The sequence below is a fragment of the Leucoraja erinacea genome, chromosome 37 (assembly GCF_028641065.1).
Source record: "Leucoraja erinacea ecotype New England chromosome 37, Leri_hhj_1, whole genome shotgun sequence".
NCBI classification, from domain to species: Eukaryota; Metazoa; Chordata; class Chondrichthyes; order Rajiformes; family Rajidae; genus Leucoraja; species Leucoraja erinaceus.
In genome coordinates, this window is record NC_073413.1 from 6,498,239 (window position 1) to 6,525,520 (window position 27,282).

The 27,282-nt window shown below is 48.8% G+C and overlaps 1 protein-coding gene across 1 annotated transcript in view; it reads right to left on the reverse strand.

The window, feature by feature from the left end:
- LOC129713706 (myocardin-related transcription factor A-like) overlaps positions 1–27,282 on the reverse strand; it is a 145,603-nt gene that overhangs the window by 12,555 nt on the left and 105,766 nt on the right. Inside the window, 12 exon segments of the mRNA XM_055662957.1 lie at positions 70–225; positions 910–1,014; positions 2,282–3,058; positions 3,060–3,323; positions 4,727–4,886; positions 5,649–5,899; positions 7,463–7,588; positions 11,156–11,261; positions 13,519–13,541; positions 16,690–16,967; positions 18,697–18,772; positions 20,690–20,745. Coding sequence (XP_055518932.1) covers positions 70–225; positions 910–1,014; positions 2,282–3,058; positions 3,060–3,323; positions 4,727–4,886; positions 5,649–5,899; positions 7,463–7,588; positions 11,156–11,261; positions 13,519–13,541; positions 16,690–16,967; positions 18,697–18,772; positions 20,690–20,745 — 2,378 coding nt within the window.

A 27,282-nucleotide genomic window follows, 5' to 3' on the forward strand; every position in this document is an offset into this window, starting at 1 on the left:
ATTGTATCCCCGAAACCAGTGGAAGGTTTTTGCAATCTCGGACGTGTGTGAAGAGATTCACCAACTCACCTTGTGTGGGGAGGTGGATCCGTTATTCACCCGAGTCTGCAGCGAGCTCTCCGTCACATTGTTTACAAAGAACGGCGGCAGGGTTTGGGGTGTGAAGGCATATGACAGCACAGCGCCGGACGTCCCAGTGATCAGCTGCAGGCCCACCTTCTGCTCCTACGTTTAAAACACAGGGGTGGGTGGGTCAGACACCACCAGCAAAGACCGCGATACAGCCCCAGAGCAGTGAGTTGTCTCACGCAGAGGCTTCTAGCTAATGCCACTTCCCCTTCACTCTCTGTACAAGGTTAATTCCCGGGATGGCGGGACTGTACCTATTGCTATTGTATGGAGTTTGTACGTTCTCCCCGCCACCTGCGTGGGTTTTCTCCGGGTGCTCCGGTTTCCTCCCTCACTCCTCCCATTCTAACACAGACCCATGGCAAACCTAAAGCCCCGTCCCACGGTACGAGTTCATTCCAAGAGCTCTCACGAGTAAGCATGGAGAATGAACGTAGCGGGTACGTCGGAGCTCGGGGACGTCTCTTAGCGGCTTGTTACGCTAACAGCAGGTACTCGGGGAAGACTCGCTAACGGCAGGTAAGCTCAGGAACTCGTGAAGATTTGTTCAACACGATGAAAAATGTCCACGAGAGCCCCGAGTACCGACGAGTGGCCATTACCGTAAATCTCCAAGTTCGAATCAGGGCAAACTCGGGAGAGAGAGCTCTTGGAATGAACCCGTACCGTGGATGAGGGGTATAATGGATACTCATGACAGTCGAGGGGCCCCACTTTGCCCGGATTGTCACGACAGAAAGGCGGAGGATTAGGTCAACAACACAAACACAAAACACGTACCTTCTTTCCTGTCTGGGTCATCATTCCTGTGTGGGGCTGTGGCTTTGACGGGGAGGTGGGGGATGGTTGCTGTGTCTGCTCTGGGGATGGGCAAGGTGTCACTGCCTGAGAGAGAGAGGGAGAGAGAGAGAGAGAACCAGGTAATTGTGGTGGGAGTCACAGTAGCAGCAGGGCTGCATCTAACAAACAGGTCGTTAATAGTTTAGTTTAGAGAACAGCGTGTAAACAGGCCCTCCAGCCCACCCAGCCCGCACCAACCAGCGATCCCCAAATTGACACTATCCCACGCACACCAGGATTAACATACAAAGCCGATTAACATACAAAGCTGCACGTCTTTGGAGTGTGGGAAGAAACCGAAGATCTCGGAGAAAACCCACGCAGGTCACGGGGAGAGCGTACAAACTCCGTACAGACAGCGCCCGTAGTCAGGATGGAACCCGGGTCTCCGGCGCTGCCAGGCAGCAACTGCGCCACACCAAGAGTTTCAGCAAGCTCGGAATTCCAAGCTTGGAAGGTCGCACGGTCGAAGGAGTCATTCCCCCTCCAGTTGAAAAACGTGGCCTTCACACCAGCAGCTGAGAGCAACGCTGGGTCAAAAACATCACCTCAACGCCTCCTGGTTTTTGTGTTTAGTTCAGTTTAGAGATATAGCCACTCAGTCTGAATCTAACATTGTCAACATGTAGCTTCAGCTGTAAACACTCCCAAGTTCCAGAATTACCTCCCATAACCAACCCTTCACTTTCCTGCGTTCAAATTGGTTATTTGGATTTGAAATGACATTAACGATCATGCATATCCCCCGTTTAAGAAAGTGCCCGCGTTCTTTACTTAATTGGGAATATTAGTTGTACTCCACAAACATTGGTCATATATAGCTTGTATATGGCGGCATGGTGCCCAATCGATAATGTTTTATTATTAATGTTTAATCGATAATGTTTTATTATTAATGTTTAATGTTTTATGTGTCATTCCTAACTGTCACTGTATGTCATGTTGTCACTTGCGGGCGGAGCACCAAAGCAAATTCCTTGTATGTGAATACTTGGCCAATAAACTTAGTTACTTACTTAAACTCTCTTGTCAGTCTCCTCCTCTTTATAGCCAACACTATCACCGTCCCTGGTCTACCCACCCCAAAATTAATTCCACAAAGTCTCTCCTACCCCTTCCCTCGGACCTTCACACTCCTCCCATACTGCGCTGCCCAGCAGCGAATATACTTGGCCAATAAACTTATTCATTCAATAACAAGTGCACCTTGCTCCAACAGGTTCTCTGGAGAGAAGGAATGGGTGATGTTTCGGGTCGAGACCCTTCGTCAGACTCATGGTGTGAATAATAGTGCTGCTGGTTTATTGATTACCTGCGTGGCCGGCTGATCGTTGACGGTGCTGGCTGGGGGCGAGACACAGCCGGCGTCGGCCCGCTGCGGGGCCACGGTGAGGAGGAGGTGGGTGTCCGTGCCGTTGGTCAGCAGTCCCGGGGCGGGGGTCTGCGAGACCGTCCTCAGCGTGCCCGTGGTCAGCCGGCTGGGCTGGGAGGCGGTCAGCAGGAGGGTGGGCGCCGCTAACCCACGGCCCTCCTGCTTCACCGTCACCGTCTTCACCGGCGGCGGCAGGTTGGCGGGCTGGGCCTGGTAGGGGTGCGGGCCGGGCTTGCCCGAGAGGAGGCAGCTAGAGGGCGGGTGTTCTTGCTTGACGGTGGGTGGGCCGGGCGGGTCGGTGGCCGGAGGGGGGGGCGGTTGCTGTGGCGACGGAGGCAGCGGCGGCAGGGTGTGCTTCTCCTGGTCAAGCTGGTGTCGCAGAGCCTCGACCAGCTGCTGTTTCTGCCTCAGCATCCTGGTCAGCTCCTCGATCTGCTTGTCCTTCTCCTGCAGCATCAGGTCCTTGATGGCGGCCTGCGTGTCCTTGCCCGGCTCCGCGCCCCCGCGCCGGAGGTTGCCGCAGCTCGGCGGGCCGTTGGCGGGCTCCTCCTTGCAGACCACCTGCATGGGCGAGGGCAGGGGCAGGGGCAGGGGCAGGGGCAGCTGAGCCGCCACCTCGTTCTCCTCCATGCTCTGTACCGAGCGGTCCGAGGGAGCGGGCGACACCGGAGGGGTGGGCGTGGCGGCGCCCGGCTTGACCGTGCCGGGGATGCACAGGCACCGCGGCAGGCACGTCTGCGGGGGCCACGCTGGCCACAACGGACGGGGCGCTGCCACAGCGGGGAGGCCCGAAGGACACCAGCACCTCGGCGGGTCTGGGGGCCAGAGGGCCGGCCTTGCTGACCAGGGGGCCCGCGGTGGGGACCAGGGCCGCTGCCGCCTTCATCTGCTCCTGGTAGTTCCTCAGCCGCTCAATGAGGTCCGTCTTGGTCCCCGACACGGGCAAGGCACGCAGCTTCAGCTCCTGCTTCAGCTCAGCTACCTGTCGGGAGAAAGAGGGGACGCATCACAGTCTGGGGGGGGGGGAGGGGAGGGGAGGGGAAGGGAGGGGTGGGGGAGGGGAGGGAAGGGAGGGGTGGGGGGAGGGGAAGGGAGTGGGGGGGAGGGGGAGGGGAAGGGAGGGGGGTGAGGGGAGGGGAAGGGAGGGGGGGTGAGGGGAGGGGAAGGGAGGCGTGGGGTGAGGGGGAGGGGTGGGGGAGGGGAGGGAGGGGGGTGAGGGGAGGGGAAAGGAAAGGGAGGGGTGGGGAGGGGAAGGGAGGGGTGGGGTGAGGGGAAGGGAGGGGGGGGAGGGTGAGGGGAAGGGAGGGGGGGTGAGGGGAGGGGAAGGGAGGCGTGGGGGAGGGGGAGGGGAGGGGGGGAGGGGAGGGGGGGGGGGGGGGGGGGGGGGGGGGAGGGGGGGGGGGGGGTGAGGGGGGGGGAGGGGAGATGAGGGGAGGTGAGGAGAGGTGAGGGTGAGGTGAAGGGAGGGGGTGAGGGGGAGGGGAGGGGAGGGGGGGGAGGGGGGGGGAGGGGAGGGAGGGGGGGGGAGGGGAGGGGAGGGGGGGGGAGGGGAGGGGGAGGGGGGGGAGGGGGGGAGGGGAGGGGAGGGGGGGGGGGGGAGGGGGGGGGGGGAGGAGGGGGGAGGGGGGGAGGAAAGGGGAGAGATGGAAGGGGGGTGGTGGGAGGAGATGAGGAGAGGAGGGGGGGACAGGAGATGGGAGGAGATAGGAGGGGAAAGGGAGGGGAGGTGAGGGGAGGGGAGGGGAGGGGGAGGGGAGTGGGGTGAGGGGAGGGGAAGGGAGGCGTGGGGTGAGGGGGGGGAGGGAGGGGGGGGGGGGGAGGGGAGGGAGGGGGGGGAGGGGAGGGGGAAGGAGGGAGAGGGGGAGGGGGGGGGGAGGGGGAGGGGAGGGGTGGGGAGGGGAAGGGAGGGGTGGGGGAAGGGGTGGGTTGAGCCTCTGGTGACTTGGTGGAGGATTGGGGTGAGAGTAGTTTAGGGGAGGGTGCGGTTGAGTGGAGACTTTGGGTGGGGGTGGGGGGGGTGAGTGGTCGGGATGGTGGGACCCACCAGGGACTCGGGTGGAGTATTAGGAGTGGGGGGTGAGAGGAGGTAAGGGGAGGGAGCAGTCGAATGGAGACTCAGGGGGGCGAGGGAGAGGGGCAGACGGTATTGGCTGACAAGGACTCGGGGTAGACACAAGATGCTGGGGAGTAACTCAGCGGGCCAGGCGGAATCCTTGGGGAAAATAGACTGGTGATGTTTTGGTGATGGAACCAAAAGCGAAACGCCATGTATCCATTTTCTCCAGGGATGCTGCCTGACCTGCTGAGATACTCCAGCGTTGTGTGCCCATCTCTGGTATAAACCAGCACCTGCAGTTCCTTTTGAATAGATAGAATGGAACTCACCTTCAGGTCATCGAGGTTTGGGGGCAGAGACGCTGGAGGTTTGATGACAGCCATGCAGCTGTTCTGTCTCAGCACACCCCCTGATCCCGACGAGGAGATGCTGTTGGTCAGAGGCCTCATGGCTGTAAGACCACTGTTTGTGTGGTGATCACTGTTCTGTCTGTAAGGTGAATGTGAAACCACCCATTAATGGCAAGGCAGCCGACCTCAAGACTTGCACGAAACCGAGAGTGGTGAGTCTGTGGAATTCTCTGCCTCAGAGGGCGGTGGAGGCGGGTTCTCTGGATGCTTTCAAGAGGGAGGTAGATAGGGCTCTTAAAGATAGCGGAGTCAGGGGATATGGGGAGAAGGCAGGAACGGGGTACTGATTGAGGATGATCAGCCATGATCACATTGAATGGCGGTGCTGGCTCAAAGGGCCAAATGGCCTACTCCTGCACCTATTGTCTATTGTCTATTGAAACGTGATTCCCTTATCATAGAAACATAAAAACATAGAAATTAGGTGCAGGAGTAGGCCATTCGGCCCTTCGAGCCTGCACCTCCATTCAATATGATCATGGCTGATCATCCAACTCAGTATCCCGTACCTGCCTTCTCTCCATACCCCCTGATCCCCTTAGCCACAAGGGCCACATCTAACTCCCTCTTAAATATAGCCAATGAACTGGCCTCAACTACCTTCTGTGGCAGAGAGTTCCAGAGTATCTACACACTGGAAGTGGATTGATTGTAATCACGCATGGTCTTTTCGCTGAAGACCCGTAAAGTCACCCGTTCCTTCTCTCCAGAGATGCTGCCTCAGTTACCCCAGAAAGATTCCAGAGAGCAGCAACAACACCCACCCGTGTCAGGTGTTGGAAGGGATGAGAAACAGCAGGAAGAGGGCAAAAAGAAGCCTTTGCAAGGGCTGGGTACTTACTTTGGTGGTGCGGGGAGGATGGTCTGATAGTTGTAATGCTGCTGCTGCTGGCACAGTATCTGCAGCTGGAGGAAGAGCTGTTGTTGCTGCAGGAGTTTGGAGTAGGCAGTGTCCAGTGGCAGGGTGGCCTTCTCCAGCTTCTGGTCCGGGGGCATGTACTGGTGGTACTTCAGCTTCTTCACCCGTGACTTTGGCTCCTTCAGCTTCTTGTTCCGCAGGTTCTTGTCTCGTGCCGACTTCGGCTGACTTTGCTGGAGCGGGGGGGGGAGGGGGGGGACAAACCGGTGATCCTCAGTAACTTGTTTAACCATATAACAATTACAGCACGGAAACAGGCCATCTAGACCCTTCTAGTCCGTGCCGAACACGTATTCTCCCCTAGTCCCATCTACCTGCGCTCAGACCATAACCTTCCAATCCCTTCCCGTCCATATAACTATCCAATTTATTTTTAAATGATAAAAACGAACCTGCCTCCACCACCTTCACTGGAAGCTCATTCCACACAGCCACCACTCTCCGAGTAAAGAAGTTCCCCCTCATGTTACCCCTAAACTTCAGTCCCTTAATTCTCAAGTCATGTCCCCTTGTTTGAATCCCTACTCTCAGTGGGAAAAGCTTTTCCACGTCAACTCTGTCTATCCCTCTCATCATTTAAAAAAACTCTATCAAGTCCCCCCTTAACCTTCTGCGCTCCAAAGAATAAAGCCCTAACTTGTTCAACCTTTCTCTGTAACTTAGTTGCTGAAACCCAGGCAACATTCTAGTAAATCTCCTCTGTACTCTCTCTATTTTGTTTAGAGTGGTTGTTGAGAGTGGCAACTTGCAAAATTGATCCCAATGTATAAACATTTCCTTTTTTTTTATATATTAGAAGTACAATCGAGATGAGGAAAACATTTTTCACACAGAGAGTGGTGAATCTGTGGAATTCTCCGACACAGAAGGTAGTTGAGGTCACAGTTCGTTGGCTATATTTAAGAGGGAGTTAGATGTGGCCCTTGTGGCTAAAGGGATCAGGGAGAGTATAGCGAGAAGGCAGGTACGGGACACCGAGTTGGATGATCAGCCATGATCATATTGAATGGCGGTGCAGGCTCGAAGGGCCGAATGACCTACTCCTGCACCTATTGTCTATGTTTCTATGCATGGCACCAAAGGTCAATTCACCTACAAACCTGGTTCTGTGCCTTTTCTTACCTCAAGTTTCCCTCTCCCCTGACTCTCAGTCTGACGGAGGGTCTCGACACAAAATTCTCTACCACAGGAGGTAGTTGAGGCCACAGTTCGTTGGCTATATTTAAGAGGGAGTTAGATGTTGCCCTTGTGGCTAAGGGGATCAGGGGGTATAGAGAGAAGGCAGGTACAGGATACTGAGTTGGATGATCAGCCATGATCATATTGAATGGCGGTGCAGGCTCGAAGGGCCGAATGGCCTACTCCTGCACCTATGTTCTATGTTTCTATGTATATATATAATATATATATTTTCATAATACATTTTTCTCCATTTGTTGTCTTTTTGGAATCATATGGTGCAACACAATTGTAAAACGTTTCAGGACTGGACGAGGGATGGTCAAGATTATAAATAATGATCTCCTTACTTCTCATTTTTAATTTCTTACTCTCTTTTTCCTATTTTCTTTTCTTTAACGTTCTTCTTTCATTCTTTTTTTCCTACTTTTTCACACACTATATATCTCACGTTTTTCTATTCTTTATGATCGAATTCATTTTTCTTATTCTTTTTTATTATAATTTTTTTTAAAACCCCCAAAAAAACGTATAAGCATTTCCAAACAGTTACTCACTTTAATGAGCGTTGGCGCAGGTTTAGTGATGAGAGATGGCACATCGTTGACCAATTTTGCAATCTGCTGGTCGGACACTGGCTTGAACCTGTTCAATTCTGTTCCAGTTGGCAACGATACAAGATACTGTAACAGAACAATGGGACCATTCAGAAAAGGGAACAAGTATCAGTCCCACTTCAGTTTGGGAGAGAAGACGGGGGGGGGGGGGGGGGGGGGGGGGGATAGAAAAAAACAGTCTAAATATAGAGAAGGACCAGGAGATCTTACCAGGTCAGAGTTGTCTAGCACTGAAACCACAAACTCCGTGACGTTTTACTCATCTACATCAATCCCTCTTGCTCATCTTGCTTCAGGGAAAGGCTGCACAGTGGCACAGCTGCTGCCTCACAGCGCCAGGGACCCCGCTACGATCCTGACCTCGGGTACTGTCTGTGTGGAGTTTGCACGTTCCACCGGGGTTTCCAATGGGTGTTCCAGTTTCCTCCCAAATTTCCAAGCCGTGCAGCTTTGTAGGCTAATTGGGCCTCTGTAAATTCCCCTTATTGTGTACGGAGTGGATGAGAAACTGGGATAACATAGAACTAGTGTGAACGGGTGATCAATGGCTGGCGTGGTCTCGGTGGGCCGAAGGGCCTGTTTCCATGCTGTATCTCTAAAATAAACTAACTTTGAATTGAAAAAAAGAGCATGGAAACAGGCCATTCGGCCCACTGAGTCCATGCTGACCATCAATTGCCTATTCACACTGGTTCTTCTTTTACATCAGCTCCCTACACAGTTGGGGGCAATTTACAGAGGCCCGTGCACCAACAAACCTGCACAAGGTTAATTCCCGGGATGGCGGGACTGCCATATGCTGAGAGAATGGAGCAGCTGGGCTTGTACACTCTGGAGTTTAGAAAGATGAGAGGGGTTCTCGTTGAAACATATAAGATTGTTAAGGGTTTGGACGCGCTAGAGGCAGGAAACATGTTCCCGATGTTGAGGGAGTCCAGAACCAGGGGCCAGAACCAGGGTCCACAGTTTAAGAATAAGGGGTAAGCCATTTAGAACAGAGACGAGGAAACACTTTTTCGCACAGAGAGTGGTGAGTCTGTTGAATTCTCTGCCTCAGAGGGTGGTGGAGGCAGGTTCTCTGGATGTCTTCAAGAGAGAGCTAGATAGGGCTCTTGAAGATAGCGGAGTCAGGGGATATGGGGAGAAGGCAGGAACGGGGTACTGATTGTGGATGATCAGCCATGATCATATTGAATGTCGGTGCTGGCTCGAAGGGCCGAATGGCCTACTCCTGCACCTATTGTCTATTGTCTACTGTGTTGGGGTGTGGGAGGAAACCGGAGTACCTGGAGGAAACCCATTCCGTCTCAGGGAGACCATGCGAACTCCACACAGACAGCTCCTCCCCTTCCCTTCGGTCAGGATCAAAGTCACCCCACGATATGTCGAAAATCCAGCAGCGACCAGAAAAAGGTAGGATTCTCTGGGCGACTACTCACCACCAAACAGGCGTCACGTGTCGACATGTCGCGCGCGGGGTAACGCCTGTACGGTGGTGAGTAGTCGCCCAAAGAGTCGTACATTTTTCTGGTCGCCACTGGATTTTCGACATTGTTGAAAATTTTCGGCAACCTGCTGCGGGTGCTGGCAAGTTGCCGAGAAAAAAATTGCATAAGTGGGACAGGCCCTTTACTTGGTTGTTATCTGTGACCTTGAGGATCAAGTCATAAGCAAGTTTTAGAGAGACAGGACCACAACAGCCGTGAACCTGGCGGGGAGATTGAGAGGACAGCTGACTGGTGAGTCTTCTCAGCCTTTCAGTGGTTTACGAGCGACAGAGACAAGAAAGCTGGGCCGATTAACTCAAACTGCATAACACGCAAGTCTGCACATTTCTGGAATGCCGCTGTTGCACGGTCCATTAATCCATAGAAAGGACAATGCATTGTGAAATGGTGCATCAGATTCCACATTTGCAGAAGGGCATAACAGAATTATTTTAGCTGGCTCGGTAAAGTTCCATCCACTAGGCAGCACTGATGATGCTGCACTCGATGACCTTTTAGAGAGAGTCCAGGACACATGCTGATCTCTACGCCCAAGAGTGTTTTGTTTAGTTGAGAGTTACAGCGTGGAAACTGGCCTTTCTGCCAAAAGATCCTATAGCGAGCAAGATCGATCACTCGACGAAAAAGACATAGTACGGTCATGGGCAGATTCATGGGTAACTTAAGGCCCCATTTCCGTAACCGGCTTCCGTCTCCGCACCAAAGATCTCATCACAGCGGAGCAAAGATACTAGTGCGGAGACGGAAGGCGGTTACGGAAACATCCTCGTAAAAATAAAAGTTATTTGGTAAAAATCTTCCCCTCATTTTCAGAATTATAATTTATTAACACAAACTGTTCCCTCTCAACGTTGATTACACTGCGGGTCGTGTTACTGAAATGGATGAAAAAAAGGCCCACGTTCCGCTCGGTTGCGTACTACACGTCAGTCCGTTGCATTTAGCAGGAGTGGTCTATCTTGCTCCGCTATAGGATCTTTGCTTCTGCCCACCAAGTCTGAGCCGACCAGCAATCATCCCGTACACTAAAGGGCCTGTCCCACGTGCCGATTTTTTTCGGCGACTGCCGGCATCATTGACTGACGTATCAAGTCACCGACAAATTTGCGGCGTGATCACGTACAACGCGCGGTGTTTTTTCAAGTGTCGCAACATTTTTTTTGTCGCCGCTGGATTATGAAATGTTCAAAATCTTTTGGCGACATTTCAAGTCGCCGAAAAAAATCGCCAAGTGGCTAATACAGGCCCTTAATACTATCCTACACACTAGGGACCATTTACCGATGCTAATGAACCCACAGACCTGTACGTGGAGTGTGGGAGGAAACTGGAGCACCCAGTGAGTTACTCCAGCTTTTTGGGTCTATGGACAGGTACGTGGATAGGACAGGTTTAGAAACATAGAAATTAGGTACAGGAGTAGGCCATTCGGCCCTTCGAGCCTGCACCGCCATTCAATATGATCATGGCTGATCATCCAACTCAGTATCCCGTACCTGCCTTCTCTCCATACCCCCTGATCCCCTTAGCCACAAGGGCCAATCTAACTCCCTCTTAAATATAGCCAATGAACTGGCCTCAACTACCCTCTGCGGCAGAGAGTTCCAGAGATTCACCACCCTCTGTGTGAAAAAAGTTCTTCTCATCTCGGTTTTAAAGGATTTCCCCCTTATCCCTAAGCTGTGACCCCTTGTCCTGGACTTCCCTAACATCGGGAGCAATCTTCCTGCATCTAGCCTGTCCAACCCCTTAAGAATGTTGTAAGTTTCTATAAGATCCCCTCTCAATCTCCTAAATTCTAGAGAGTATAAACCAAGTCTATCCAGTCTTTCTTCATAAGACAGTCCTGACATCCCAGGAATCAGTCAGGTGAACCGTCTCTGCACCCCTCTATGACAATAATGTCCTTCCTCAGATTTGGAGACCAAAACTGTACGCAGTACTCCAGGTGTGGTCTCAGAGGGATAAGGGCCTTTAGAGGGATAAGGGCCAAAAGCCAGCAGGTGAGACTAGTGTAGAGGGACATGTTGGTCGGTGTGTGGGCAAGTTGGGCCGAAGGGACTGTTTCCGCGCTGTACGATATGAAACTGAATTTAGAGGTTGGTTATAAGTAAAAGGGCCAAACCTGGGTTGGAGAAGTGGGGAGAGGGTGGTGCTGATCAACGGATCTTGCTTCTGTGGGGGATGGCAAGGACCCCAGTGAGTCCTGACTACCTGGCTGCTCTGGTGATCTTCAAGGGACATTGTCAGTGCAGTGCTATCTTCATCAAACGACGAAGTTGTCAGCGCCAGCAATGCAGTGTAGGCGATCCACAAAGGCTAAAACACAGGTTATCTGCAGCAGAGGAATTGCAACGACAAAATCAAAAAATTTATTCAATTAGAAGTTTTTACAGCCAGAACCCACCACCATAAATTAACTCAATAAACTCATTCGCAATGCACCCACCCTGCAGAGCCTTGCGGTCCAATCTGCGCGGGCGTATCCAATCCCACCCGGGCGACGGAAACAAAGGGGCTAAGCCACACTCGCGGATGAGTTGCCGGAGGAGCAACTCAGAGGGTCAGGCCTACCCTCTCCAGCACTCTGGAGAGACATGGGTGAAAAATGGCCAGAAGGCAAGGAGCAGCCCCTTTAGATATTCCCTGCAGCCTCACGCACTCCAAGTTGGTACTTTAGCCCGAAGTCAGGATCAGTATGTCCAGACCTGAAACGTCACCCATCTATATTTTCCAGAGTTGCTGCTTGACCCGCTGAGTTACTCCAGCATTTTGAGTCTATCTCTGGTGTAAACCAGCATCTGCAGTTCCTTTTTATTACTTGTTATAAAAAATAAAGTGTATGGCCATACAGTAGGACCAGCCTGGTTCATGTGCAGCATAATCTAACACTGCCCTATGTGGCCTTCAGAATTATTCGGGAAGTGACATTTCCACATAATTCTATTTAATAATGTTTTTTTTATTGATTTGCCAAACAACATCATAGTTTATTTGTTTAAGAAGGAACTGCAGATGCTGGAAAATCGAAGGTACACAAAAACGCTGGAGAAACTCAGCGGGTGCAGCAGCATCTATGGAGCGAAGGAAATAGGCAACGTTTCGGGCCGAAACCCTTCTTCAGACTGATCACAGTTTATGATCTATGTTTTGCATGAACCTAAATCTACTGAGAAGGGTGAACCGGAACAAGGAGAATCCAATTACATGAAGATAGACGCAAAAAGCTGGAGTAACTCAGCGGGACAGGCAGCATCTCTGGAGTAAAGGAATAGGGTGAAGTTTGGGGTCGAGACCGTTCTTCAGACTGACAGTCGGGTTCTTTGTTCTATATCTCTCTCTACATCGACGTCTATATCTCTCGTTTCCCTTTCCCCTGACTCTCTCCGTCGAGACCCTTCAGGGGAAAGGGAAACGAGAGATATAAACGGTGATGCAGAGAGATATAGAATAATTCACTGTAGACAAATATATAGAGATATACAAATATATATCACCACTGTTATTCTTTCTTTTTCTTTTTGTCCTTTTATTTTTCTTCCTCTTGCTATTCCTCTCTTCTATCTATCATTTACGCACACTCTGTGGCTACACCACTTTGGTCGGCTAGGGGTTCTACCTTTGCACTTTTCATTTTTTCTCTTTCTTGCTTTCTCTCCTTTCTTTGTTCAGAACCTATATCACACCGATATATACTGCTCAATTGTGGTCTAACTATAAGAAAAAGAGTATGCAGAGGCTTAAGGTAGCATACAATGATGCAATGAGGTTGCTGCTTCATGTCCCTAGGTGGCATAGTGCCAGTCAATTGTTTGTGTCCACTAGAGTGCCAACCTGTGAGGCACTCTTAACACAGCTGATGTTTAGTTTTATGTGTCGCCTGGACAAGTCAGAGAACCACATAATTGAAGCCCTAGTCAGCCCTCTGAAAAGCTGCTATAGATTCACTTCTAGGCTAAGATGGCATTGGTGCAATAGCTTGTATATCTTATAGGCTAATATGCAATTTTTAATGTATTTTTTGTATCTCCTTATACTGTATAACGTGTTATATGGACCTGTGTCTGAAATAAAGCTTTTATTATTTTCTTCTAACTATAGCTAAAAGTTAAAATTGAAGCTGTACAAGAACTGTATTATTTCATATGCCGTTGGTTCTATTTTTGTACATTTGCTTCTAATAAATTTTTTTTTTAAATTTGTTTTAAAGACAAATATATAGAGATATAGACCCGCTGAGTTACTCCAGCTATTTGTGTCTATCTCCAATTAAGTGAAGCTACATGCAACAAAACTGACAAAATGAACAAAAATGACTATATGAACTTTCTGACTTCCTCATCTGTAGGGAACTAACTTACAAGAGGCCACAGCTCAATCGGTTCATGTTGAAATGTCACCATTCCCCTTCCTCTACCCCCTATTTCCCTACACCATAATCTCACACACGTCCAGCACCTCTCCTTTGATCTTTTTTTTGCCACTTACATTGAGGTGTAGTTCACATCAGCCTGCGAGCGCATAGAACATGGAACAGTCCAGCACAGGAACAGGCCAAATAGGTAGGAAGGAGAAGGGGAATCTGGCAAGAAGTCACGTACTGTATATACTCCAGCGACTGATCAATCTACTGTATACCAAAAATTCCGACCACACGTTTTTGGGATGCAAAATATCATTTGATCCCAATGTATAAACATTTCCATTAGAAACATAGAAAATAGGTGCAGGAGGAGGCCATTCGGCCCTTCGAGCCTGCACCGCCATTCATTTTATTGTTTCTTTTTTACCTTATTGTTTGTTTTGTTTTGTTTTTGATTTTTGTTTTGTCTCTTTTCATATTGATTGATTGTGTTGTGATGTGTTTACCTTGTTTTCCAGAGGGACTAAAGATGGAAATTAGCTACTGGCTACAATCTTGCATATTACATGTAAATGTTTATTAATATGCACTGTCCCCTAAATAAATAAATTACAATTACAATTGGGGACGATCATGGCTGATCGTCCCCAATCAATAACCTGTGCCTGCCTTCTCCCCATATCCCTTGATTCCACTAGCCCCTAGAGCTCTATCTAACTCCCTCTTAAATCCACCCAGTGACTTGGCCTCCACTCCCTCCTTCAGAATCGGAAACAATGTCTGTCCATTTCCTCCACAGATACTGCCTAACCTAAAGCTCCACCAGCGCTTTGGTGTTCTGGTCGAGCTTCCAGCATCTGCAGCATGTTGTGGCTTCATTTTTATTCCTGGGATGCAAGCAGCAGCCTCCAGGTGGCGTATCCCAGGCAATGTTGACGACAGAAACTGTACCACAGTGACTGACTGAAGTAGCCAATTCTGCAGCCACCAACCAACCGTCAACCGTCATCCGTCACTGACCGACCGGAAAGACGTGATATAGAAGATGGCCGGACTCGAGGAAGAAGAAGATTTTTATTCCTTTGCTTAAAAAAAAAGAAATCATGGCAAAAGTATCAATTCCTGTAGAGACAATAGACAATACTGGGGGAAACCCCCCCCCCCCCCCCCTTTCCTTTAATAGGGTGGCACGCTGGTGCAGCGTGCCTTACAGTAGCTGCCTCACAGCGCCGGAGACCCGGGTTCGATCCTGACTACGGGTGCTGTCTGTATGGAGTTTGCACGTTCTCCCTGTGACCGCGTGGGTTTTCGCCGAGATCTTCGGTTTCTGCCCACGCTCCAAAGACTTGCAGGTTTGTAGGCATAAGTGTAAATTGTCCCCACTGTGTGTAGGCTCGTGTTATTATGCGGGGATCGCTGGTCGGTGCAGACTCGAAGGGCCTGTTTCCACACTGTATCGCTACAATCAGGGTTTCAACGTCAAGGGCTCTGGGTCATATGATGCAGAGAAGATTTAATAACCTGCTGAGCCTGTGCCAGGATTTGGAATGAGCTATTATATTTCATTCAACAGCCACAATTGTTCCCCGAGGGGAATAGATTCCATTTAAATATAATTCTGTTCTCTTTTCTAGCAGTGTACTTTGGATCAAAGCTCATTATAGTAATAAAAACTGATTTCCCCTCCAATCCGTTTTACAATGTCAGTGGAAGCCACTTCTCCTTCTTTCTACTCTTATCCCGTTCATCTCTCCCCTTCACCTTCTCAGCTAACAGCCGTGTTGTTACTCCAGTTCTCCAGTTACTCCACACAATCAAAGTTCCACATCCCAAACCTCTCCATCTACAATTCTGCACAGTGAGATCACCACATCGCACTGGTGTGATGCAAACTGTATTTTAAAATCAGTTCACAAAGCACAGGAGGTTTATCGCTACAACCAGTTTCGTTTTTTAGTTTAGTTTAGAGATACAGTGCGGAAACAGGCCCTTCGGCCCACCGTGTCCGCGCCGACCAGCGATCCCCGCACTCACTAGGGACAATTTTTTACATTTATACAATCGTATATGTCTTTGGAGTGTGGGAGGAAACCGAAGATCCCCCACGCAGGTCACGGAGAGAACGTACACACTCCGTACAGACAGCACCCCGTAGTCAGGATCGAACTCGGGACTCCAGCGCTGCATTCGCAGTAAGGCAGCAACTCTACCGCTGCACCACCGTGCTCGCCACCGTTCCTTTCGAGTTGTCCCTAGGGCACGAGTGTCTCTGCCTGGCGACCCTTCACATCCGCGCTGCTACCCAGTTTCCCCTCAACCTCCGCTGTTCTGCTCCCTCTAGCTAATACCCTGTGATCCAGAGGCCAGTAAGTTTCAATGAGGCCCCCCCCCGTCCTAAACTCCAGCGAGCACAGGCCCAGTGCCGTCAAACACTTATTATATGTTGTTTAAGAAGGAACTGCAGATGCTGGAGAATCGAAGGTTACACAAAAAAGCTGGAGAAACTCAGCGGGTGCAGCAGCATCTATGGAGCGAAGGAAATAGGCAACGTTTCGGGCCGAAACCCTTCTTCAGACTTATTATATGTTAACCCGGTCAATCCCGGGATCATTGTTGGAAGCCTCCACTGGACCCTCTCCAACGCCACCACATCCCATCTCAGATATCGGCTGCTGATGATGAGGTTTTTGAGCTTGGAGAGCCAATGATCCAGCCACCACAACTCTCTCTGCCCCTGCTGGTTAGGATAGAGGAAAACCAGGTGGATTTGGTCAGGGGCTTTGTGGGTGGCAGGTGATGTATGATGTTAGAGGGAAGGTGACATTGCTGGATTGCACTGCTCCCCTTGCACGGTAGAGAGCATTCTGACCGGTTGCATCGTGGCCTGGTTCGGCAACTTGAGCGTCCAGAAGTGGAAAGGACTACAAAAAGCTGTGACCACTGCCCAGTCCATCGCCGGCTCTGACCTCCCCACCGTCGAAGGGGTCTATTGTGGTCGCTGCCTTAAAAAGGCAGCCAACATCATCAAGGAAAACTGTAACGTCCAGGTGCACGAACTGCTTCCTCCCTACACACACTTATCTCACCAATTCCATCAGGAAGAAGGAACAGGAGCCTGAAAACTGTAACATCCAGGTGCAGGAATTGCTTCTTCCCCACAGCCATCAGGCTATTAAACACAACAAATAAGCTTGGAGCTCTGAACTGCAAAAGATTATATTATTAATGCACTATATTTGTCATTTATTGAACTTTTTTTTTCTCTTCCCCCGTTATATACAATGTTTACACATTTACATATTGTGTTGTGCTGCAGTAAGTAAGAATTTCATTGTCCCATCTGGGACGTGTGACAATAAAACACTCTCGACTCTTCTAGACTGACAATGGCAGCACGTGCAGTGAAGCTCACCTATGATGGCCTCTTTGACACTGGAGTCCACAGGCAGTATGTTCTTCTCCACCAACTCCATGGGACCGGGGCGCTGCGCAATCTTCTCATTCAGATCATCAGCCAACCTTGCCCGCTTCAGCTTCATCTGCGTGGCTTGTAGGGACGGCTCTGCCGAAGTCTCTGCACGACATCGTTCAGCACAGAGTTAACAGAGGTGGACTAATTACATTAAAAGTCCATTTTTAATCTGACAGACCCAGGACATGGATGGTGCCAAATCTCCAGATATTATTCCCTTTCAATTGAACACACAAAACATCACCTTTTAGCTTTTTAGTTTACATAGAAACATAGAAATTAGGTGCAGGAGTAGGCCATTCGGCCCTTCGATCCTGCACCGCCATTCAATATGATCATGGCTGATCATCCAACTCAGTATCCCATACCTGCCTTCTCTCCATACCTCTTAGCCACAAGGGCCACATCTAACTCCCTCTTAAATATAGCCAATGAACTGGCCTCAACTACCCTCTGCGGCAGAGAGTTCCAGAGATTCACCACTCTCTGTGTGAAAAAAGTTCTTCTCATCTCGGTTTTAAAGGATTTGCCCCCCTTATCCTTAAGCTGTGACCCCTTGTCCTGGACTTCCCCAACATCGGGAACAATCTTCCTGCATCTAGCCTGTCCAACCCCTTAAGAATTTTGTAAGTTTCTATAAGATCCCCTCTCAATCTCCTAAATTCTAGAGAGTATATAAACAAGTCTATCCAGTCTTTCTTCATAAGACAGTCCTGACATCCCAGGAATCGGTCTGGTGAACCTTCTCTGCACTCCCTCTATGGCAATAATGTCCTTCCTCAGATTTGGAGACCAAAACTGTACGCAATACTCCAGGTGTGGTCTCACCAAGACCCTGTACAACTGCAGTAGAACCTCCCTGCTCCTATACTCAAATCCTTTTGCAATGAAAGCTAACATACCATTCGCTTTCTTTACTGCCTGCTGCACCTGCATGCCTACCTTCAATGACTGGTGTACCATGACACCCAGGTCTCGCTGCATCTCCCCCTTTCCCAATCGGCCACCATTAGTTTAGTTTAGAGATTCGGTGCGGAAACAGGCCATTCGGCCCATCGAGCCCGTGCCTACCAGCGATCACTACGCACACTAGGGACAATTACAATTATACCAAGCCAATTAACCTACAAACCTGAAGGTGGACACAAAATGCTGGAGTAACTCAGCGGGTGAGGCAGCATCTCTGGAGAGAACGAATGTGCAACGTTTAGGGTCTCGACCAAAATGTCGCCCATTCCCTCTCTCCAGAGATGCTGCCTCACCCGCTGAGTTGCTCCAGCATTTTGTGTCCACCTTCGATTTTTACCAGCATCTGCAGTTGTTTCTTACACAACCTACAAGCTTGTACGTCTTTGGAGTACGGGAGCAAACTGGAGATCCCGGAGAAAAGGGAAACCGCAGGTCATGGGGAGAACGTACAAACTCCGTACAGACAGCACCCGTAGTCAGGATCGAACTCGGGTCCCTGGCCTTGCAAGGCAGCAACTCTACCAATACGCCCTATCAGCTGGTGGGTCAGATGCTATATTGTTTCTAGTGTGTAGGATAGGACTAGTGTACAGGTGATCGATGGTCAGTGTGGACTCGGCGGGCCGCAGGCCTTGTTTCCGTGCTGCATCTCTAAACTACACTAAAGCACCTTTATCGTACCAATGTTTAAACAAATGTTTTCAATTGTCAAATTGGGAGCTTTCGAATCTCAACAAAATAAAATGTAAACATATTTAAGTTAAATTTTAAAATCATAAACTTGAAGTAGTATGGCCTGGGCTATATATTTTTTCAAGATTTCAGGGCCCAGTGTGGTCAAGTCTGATCTTGTACACCTTACCTTCAAGTATGTGCATTCTGACCAACTCTGCTCTCTCAGGACGTAATCGTATCTTTCTCTTTAAGTAGTCTTCAGTCTGCAAAGTTTTCAAAAACAGTTGGTTAGGTTGGGAAACCAGGAGGGCCACAGTGACAGCACATTGCAGGGGCAACAACGTCTCCAGTGAACTATAGTGCCACTCCCCATAGTTCCAATCCTTACAATATACAAGATATATCTTGCAGTATTAGTTTTGGCACAAGGGGGTGTATATAGTGGACAGAGAGAGATCAGAACAGGCACAGGAGGGAAAGCATACAGTTTTCAACGGATCAGGGGATCAGACTTAAGGGCCTGTCCCGCTTTCATGACCTAATTCACGACCTCTGCTGAGTTTGCCCTTGACTCATACTCGCAGCATGGTCGTTACGAGGTCGTAAGTGGTCGTAGCAGGCCGTGATGCTAGTCGTAGGTACTCATAGCATCAAGTAGGTCGGGGCGTTTTTTCTAGCCTGATGGAAAATGTCCACTAGTGAAAAAGGTCGTGAATTAGGTCGTGAGAGTGGGACAGGGCTTTAAGGAGAACGGCCAGCTGCAACGTGCATGCAGACAAAGAAGAAGCTGGCACATTCATCTCTTTGTTTGTACAACTACTTCCATAAAGAACCAAATAAACTGCAAAATAATGACTGGAGGTTCTGTTCTATTTGGTCTGCGTAAGATCACAACTACCTGTGTAGCAATGGCAACGGAAAGTTGAACACTGGAAGAATTGGACATTTGCCATTACAATCTACAAAGGGCGATTCATTGAGGTGGTGGAATACTCTCCACTTGCCTGGATAAATGCAGCTTCATTACAATACAATACAATACAATACAATACCTTTTATTTGTCATTTGAACCTCACATGAGGTTCAAACAAAATTTGGTTTCTGCAGCCATACAAGAAAAGAACCAAGACACACACCAACACAATTTACACAAACATCCATCACAGTGAGTCTCCTCCTCACTGTGATGGAAGGCAAAGTCTTGTCTCTCCCTTGCTCTCCACTCCTCTCCCAAAGTCGAGGTCAAAGCCCCCGGCGGGCGCTAGCAAGTCTGCGGCCACTCAAAGCCACGCCGGGCGATGTAAGGCCCTGCCCCGGGTCTTGGTGTTGGAGCCCCGGCAGGCGCTAGCAAGTCCGCGGCAAATTAAAGCCGCACCGGGCGTTGTAAGGCCCCGCTCCAGGTCACTCTCAACCCCGCAATTCGGGCAGGAGAAGTCGCCGTTGCCAGTGCCCCGTGAAGCAGTCTCCCACCGGGGACCCGCGAGCTCCCGGTGTCACCATCCACCGGAGTCGGGTCGAGGCAGCATGCTTAACACAGAAGAAATGCAATACGTCGAGGGCAAAGCAGCCAACTTGACTTGCAACCCATCTGCTATTTGGTGGTGAGCTCCACCCCCGCACGCACCCTCCAAGGAAGTCATTTCTCCTGAACTGATCACTTGATTGACAGATTCACTGTACTTGGCTCTGGTCATCCTTAATCCCTTTAGCCTGACTTCAGCAACACATCATTCCTAATCTCTGTGAAGTTGCCCTTCAACCTCCCCTTTCTTGGAAGAAGAGGTGTGTTGGTTTATTTGCTTCTAAACTTTGATAAGGACAGGGTTCAACTCCAAACTATCACAGCTGGAGTGAGCAACTAAGCTAGGCGCAAAATGCTGGCGTAACTCAGCGGGACAGGCAGCATCTCCGGAGAGAAGGAATGGGTGACGTTTCGGGTCGAGATCCAGTCTGAAGAAGGGTCTTGACCCGAAACGTCACCCATTCCTTCCATCAGGAGACGCTGCCAGTCCTGCCGAGTTGTGTCAGCATTTTGTGTCTGTCTTTGGTGTAAACCAGCATCTGCAGTTCCTTCCGACACATATAGCGTACAACTGTTAGCATGCTGCACAGAAGGGAGAAACACTTGGGAACAACACTGGGAAAACTTGATTTAATAATCTGTGTTAAAGTCACTTACCCGCGCCCTCTCCAAGCTCCTCCTCTGCTCGTGAAATGCAGCAGGACTCTTCAGAGCTGCAAGAGAGAGAGAAAAGTTCAACTGTGGCAACAGCCTTCACTTCTATAACAGTTCCAAGGCCTTAAAATATCTCAAAGGTCCACAGGAGCATGGTCAATCTTTATTGTTCAGGTCATTAACTTCTAAGCAGAAAATCGGGTCTGCCCGCGTCTGTTAACCGTGATTTGTTTTGCTTAACAGTTTTTATTTGTGAGTTTTGGTTTTGATTTCAGTCCGCTGGACTGGAGGGCGGCAGCTTCGGCAGCTTCGACCTCCCCTGGCCACGGAGTTTGAACCGGCCCGTTCGCGGAGCTCGGATTCAGCCGCGGGACTTACCATCACCCGGCGGGGTCACAACATCGGAGGCATGGATCGCCCCAACGCAGAGGGAGAACAAGGAGGGAAGAGACAAGGACTTTAAGACTTTTGCCTTCCATCACAGTGAGGAAGTGCCTGGTAGACTCACTGTGGTGGATGTTAAACTGCGTTAAGTGTGTGTTTTGTTATTTTATTCTATGTCATGACTGCAAGGCATGACATTTCGTTGAGTGAAAAGTCTGAATGATAATAAAGGATACTTTACTTTACTTTGATGACACGGCTAACTCTTGCCGAAAGCCTAGCCCGCTCGTGTTTGATTCCAATATTGCCGAGCGATGGCGAATGTTTGAGACGGACTACTCTCATTATATCCGCATCGTTCACCGAAACGATCCCAATGATTTGACAGCATCTCTGCTGTTGAATTTAGCGGGTCTGAAAGCTATGATCCGAGCTGACTCCTTTGAATTTGCACTAGACGGGAATGGTTTGGTAGTGGTGCCGGCTGAATCTATTGACAACTCGATGGTTTTGCTGAGGAAGTTTAGAGAACTGTGTAAGTCTGAGCTCTTTACAGTCAATAATAGACAATAGACAATAGGTGCAAGAGTAGGCCATTCAGCCCTTCGAGCCAGCACTGCCATTCTCTGTGATCATCCACAATCAGTACCCCATTCCTGCCTTCTCCCCATATCCCCTGACTCCGCTATCTTTAAGAATAGATACCGAGGCGCGTAAGATATTAGGCAGCACACGTGCCCGGTCACACAGGGGGATTTCAGAGGATTGTTGAAGGGGCAGGTAGAACATTGGAGAGAAGGAATACCACAGCTTTTGTTTTGGGGGATACAGCAATTCATCATCGAGCCTAAAGCCAAGACTATAGTATATTAGTCCTTCTTACTACAACCGCAGATTTGACACAAGTATGGATACAGACAGCACCCAGAGGCGGCAATCCCGGGTGACCGGGCTCTGGACGAACAGTAGTTTGAAGATCTCATAGAAACATAGAAAATAGGTGCAGGAGGAGGCCATTCGGCCCTTCGAGCCAGCACCTCCATTCATTGTGATCATGGCTGAACGTCCCCAATCAATAACCCATGCCTGCCTTCTCCCCATATCCCTTGATCCCACTAGCCCCTAGAGCTCTATCTAACTCTCTCATTAATAAAATAATATTGAGCTTGACATTTGTTACTGCAACAGCAAAAGGAATATTCAAGTTTTAATACCAAAACTATTCTGGCCTACAAAAGGGAAGTGGATACTGCTGTAATAAAAGTTTCAAAAGTAAGTTGGGTAAAGACTTCAAGGGAACTGTATGCATTGTTGCTAAAGGTCATGAGAGGGACAAATTGGCAAGTCTCTTTCAAAGGGATAGCACGGGCCAGATGGGCTAAATGACCGCCTCCTGCCTCTTGTAATGATTATAATCAACAGTTGAAGTGTGCAGAAGTGGGTCACAATCCATTTCTGTTACACCACCCAAAAGACAAGCCACCTATTCAACAACACATGATGATGAGTAAAGGCCCTGTCCCACTTAGGAGACCTAAACAGCAACCTCTGGTGACCTTGCTCGCCACCCAAGGTTTCCTTGAGGTCACCGGAGGTTTTGGCCACTCTCCCTAATGGTCGAAAGTGGTTTCTGCGTGGTCGAGACTTCATCTAGGTTGCTGCTATTTTTTCTTCATGATTAAAACTGGCCTCTACTAAAAATAGGTTGCTTTTTAAAACATTTTTAAATCAAATAATTTTTTAGTCGCAGGTCTAGTCGAAGCCGGTTTTCTTCATAGTCGAGGAAGGTCAGGGAGAGAAGGTACAAACTTTGTACAGTCAGCATCCATAATCGGGATTGAACCCAGGTCTCTGGTGCTGTGAGGCAGCAACTCCACCACTCTGCCACCACTAAACTAAATCTCTAAACTAAACCAAACTGTTTTGGGTAGACTTAAAAGGTAGAGGAAGGAGGTGGATAATCTCACAAACCAAGGAATGAGTATTTTAATATTTGTATTCAGTTCACGACTATCAAAAGGACCCAGAGACACCAATGAACCTGGATGTGACATTCAAACGAACTTAACTGGGTCACACACATGTACTAAAATCTAGCGGTCTTTTAAAATGTTCTGAATGTGATCTGGCAACCAAAAATTATAACCGAAAGGATTCAAAAATTATTAGAAAAATATACCACACCCTCACATTTATACCGGTTTCAGATGAGTCATGGGCAAGTTTCAGAAAGCTAGCACAATGTTACACTCGCACACCAAAAGCTTATTGTTGTCAAATGAATGAGTGAGACATTTCCTGTTCTCGTTCCAATGGGTGGTGATTAATTTCAAACGGTATAGATACCACAAGTGTAGAGATGAAATGGTTATGGGCCTGTTCCACTTACGCGGTTTTTTCAGCGACTTGCCGGCACCCGTCATAGTTGCAGCAGGTCGACGCTGGATATTCAACATGTTGAAACTTTTCGGCGACCTGCTGCGATTATTACGGGTGTCAGCAGTCGCCGAAGAAAATCGCGTAAGTGAGACCGGCCCTTTAGTGTGGATACGTGCAACCTTTGAAGCAAACATGTTGTGTCCAAACTATTCAGTACCAAAGTTCCAAACAGAGGCACAGCCTTTTATAAGTAATTCTATTAATGCAGCTGAACTTGGACAGAAGGAATTATCTTCCTCTGAAAGGAAGCAGGTTTAGAGATACAGTGAGGAAACAGTCCCATCGGCCCACCGAGTCGACATCGACCAGCACATTTTTACATTATCCTTTTAAAAACATTTTTTTAATCTACCAAGCCAATTAATCTACAAACCTGTACGTCTTTGGAGTGTGGGTGGAAACGGAAGTTCTTGGAGAAAACCCACGCAGGTCACGGGGAGAAGGCGCAAACTCTGTACGGACAAGCACCCGTAGCCGGGATCGAACCCGGGCCTCTGCCGCTGTAAGGCAGCAACTCTACCACTGTGCCACCATACCACCATAAAGGTCTCACGAGGCTCAACAACTGCCGGACGGGCTCGTGGAAAGAGCAGTTAAGATATGTCTCAACACAGCAGACAAAAAAAATAGGTTGAAAAGACAGAGAAAAATTGGAACAGAATTGGAAACGGATGGTTTAGGGTCACAGTCATAAGTTGTAGAAGCAGAAATAGGCCATTCGGCCCATCATGTCTACTTCGCCATTCATCATGGTTGATCTATCTGTCCCTCTCAACCCCATTCTCCTGCCTTCTCCCCATAACCCTTGACACCCATACTAATTCCCCACAGCCGTCAGGCTGTTAAACTTGGCTCGGACAAAACTCAGAACATTAATAGCCCATTATCTGTTTATTTGCACTTTTTAATCAGTATATTTATTCATGTGTGTGTGTATATTTATATAATGGTGTATGGACACGCTGATCTGTGCTGTAGTCATGCCTACTATGTTCTGTTGTGCTGAAGCAAATCAAGAATGTCATTGTCCTATCAGGGACACATGACAATAAACTCTCTTGAATCTTGAATAATCAAAAATCTGTCAATGTCCGCCTTAGAAATGTCCATTGACTTGGCCTCCACAGTGTATGGATCCTGGGAAACTAAAACCTAACCCAGATTTCAAAACTGGATGAACTATTTCGCCAATCAGAAATAGTTAAGCTTCAGCCAAGCTTTAAAATAATGAGATTTATTCTAAATATAAAAAACTTGGATTGGAATCATTTTTTAAACGTCACCAAGCAAGTGGAAGGGTTTGATACATGGGGTCGAGCCAATCGGTCTGCTTGCCAATGAATGAATCAGTGACGACCGTTTGACAAATACACTGAAGGTTTGTACTCAAATCAAAGTGAGCGAAGCATCAGGTCGCCAACAACAGAGCTCCACGATCCATGGCATTTACAATGCAGAAGGCTGCCATTTGCACATCATCTCAATGGAGAGGGGAAAGTGGTTGCAAAATACAACACTCATGGTTCTCAGCTGCATTCCTGCCTTTGAACATTTTTTCCTTGAGTTCAAAAATAACTCGCAGGTCTAGGACAGCTTCCATATTCAGCAACTGGGGGTAGCTACTGTAAGCAAGTCAGAGACACAAGGAACTGCAGAAGCTGGATTATTCCACAGAACAGAATCATGGGCCTATTTCCTTCCTTCGCTCCATAGATGCTGCTGCACCTGCTGAGTTTCTCCAGCACTTTTGTCTACCTTCGATTTTCCAGCATCTGCAGTTCCTTCTTAAACAGAATAATGGAGTAACTCAGAGGCGTTAGGCAGCAACTCTGGAGGATATGGATAGCAGTCTGCAGAGGAGTCTCGACATGAAACATTGCCTATCCATGTATTCCAGAAAAGCTGCCTGGCCCACCGAGTTACTCCAGCACTTTGTGTTCTACTGTAAGCAAGTGCCCTGGCTTGTGGGGCAGGTGCTCAACATGCCAAGATATTAGGAGAAACTACACAAGTCTGACAATCTCGTACTTCTTTTGACATGCAATAAAACAACTTGGCTGCTTTCCTAATCTTCTACTTGTAAAATTATATATAACACTTACATCACCCATTCCGTTGCTGATTGCTGGATTTTTCCACGTCCAAGTGAATGGCCTCCACCATGTATTAACAAAATAGTTTCCTTAGAGCCAAATCCAACCGTTACTCAAGAATCAATATGGGACGGCACAGTAGCGTGGCAATCGAGCTGCTGCCTCACAGCACCAGAGACCCAGGTTGAATCCTGACTACGGGTGCTGTCTGTATGGAGACTGCGGGTTCTCCCTGGGACCGAGTGGGTTTTCTCCAGGTGCTCCAGTTTCTTCTCACATCCCGAAAACCTGCAGGTTTGTAGGTACACAAAAATGCTGGAGAATCTCAGCGGGTGCAGTCACAAAAATGCTGGGGAAACTCAGCGGGTGCAGCAGGTAAGTTGGCTTTTGTGAATTGCCCCTAGACATTAGAATAGAACTAGTGTATGGGGTGATCGGTGGTCAGTATGGGCTCGGTGGGCCAAAGGGCCTGTTTCCACGCAGTCTCTCCAAAGCTAAATTAAATCAATACCGATGCTTTCTAACAGGGATCAGTAGTGATGGATAATGATGTAACTTCCACCTGAATGCCACAGAGGTTGGTTGTGACAATCCACTGTAATAAGTCACCTCTTCACAGGGGCAGCTCAAACTCACCGACTGCCAAGTAGATCTTCTTCAGAAGCACGAAAAAGTACAGTGCAAATGTGTTTCCTTCTGGCCAGAGATGCTGCCTGTCCCGCTGAGTTACTCCAGCATTTTGTGTCTATCTTCAGTGCAAATGTGTTCTGCTTTTCAGTGATGTTGACAGGTTTCTCGGAAGGATTCTTGTTGTTCTGCTTCTATGCAGACCACGACTTTCTGGTTATTAACAAACACCCTGAAATCAAGGTTCAATCCAAAATACCCTTGACCATGTCGAAGCTGACGACCGCTGGCCGTGCAGAGGGAATTCTCAGGACTGTACTTGCTGGTCTGTTACAAACACCAAAGCTCCAGTTCACATGACTCCTACATCTTGCCATGATAACTAGGGAGATGGGAACCACGTGGAAACAAATTGGGACGGCACGGTGGCGCAGCTGGTAGAGCCACTGCCTCGCAGCGCCAGAGACCCGGGTTCCATCCTGACCTTGGGTACTGTCCGTGTGGAGTTTGTATGTTCTCACTGTGACCGTGTGGGTTTCCTCTGGGTGCTCTGGTTTCCTCCCACATCCCAAAGACATGCGGGTGTGTAGTTTAACTGGGCTTTAAAATTATCCTCAATGTATAAGGGGAGGATTAAAAAAGTGGTATAACATGGAATAGAAACATAGAAAATTAGTGCAGGAGTAGGCCATTGGGCCATTGAAGCCTGCACCGCCATTCAATATGATCATGGCTTATCATCCAATTCAGTATCCCACCCCTGCCTTCTCTCCATACTCCCTGATCCCTTTAGCCACAAGGGCCACATATAACTCCCTCTTAAATATAGCTAATGAACTGTGGCCTCAACTACCTTCTGTGGCAGAGAATTCCACAGATTCACCACTCTCTGTGTGAAAAATGTTTTCCTCATCTCGGTTCTAAAAGATTTCACCCCTTATCCTTAAACTGTGACCCCTTGTTCTGGACTTCCCCAACATCGGGAACAATCTTCCTGCATCTAGCCTGTCCAACCCCTTAAGAATTTTGTAAGTTTCTATAAGATCCCCCCTC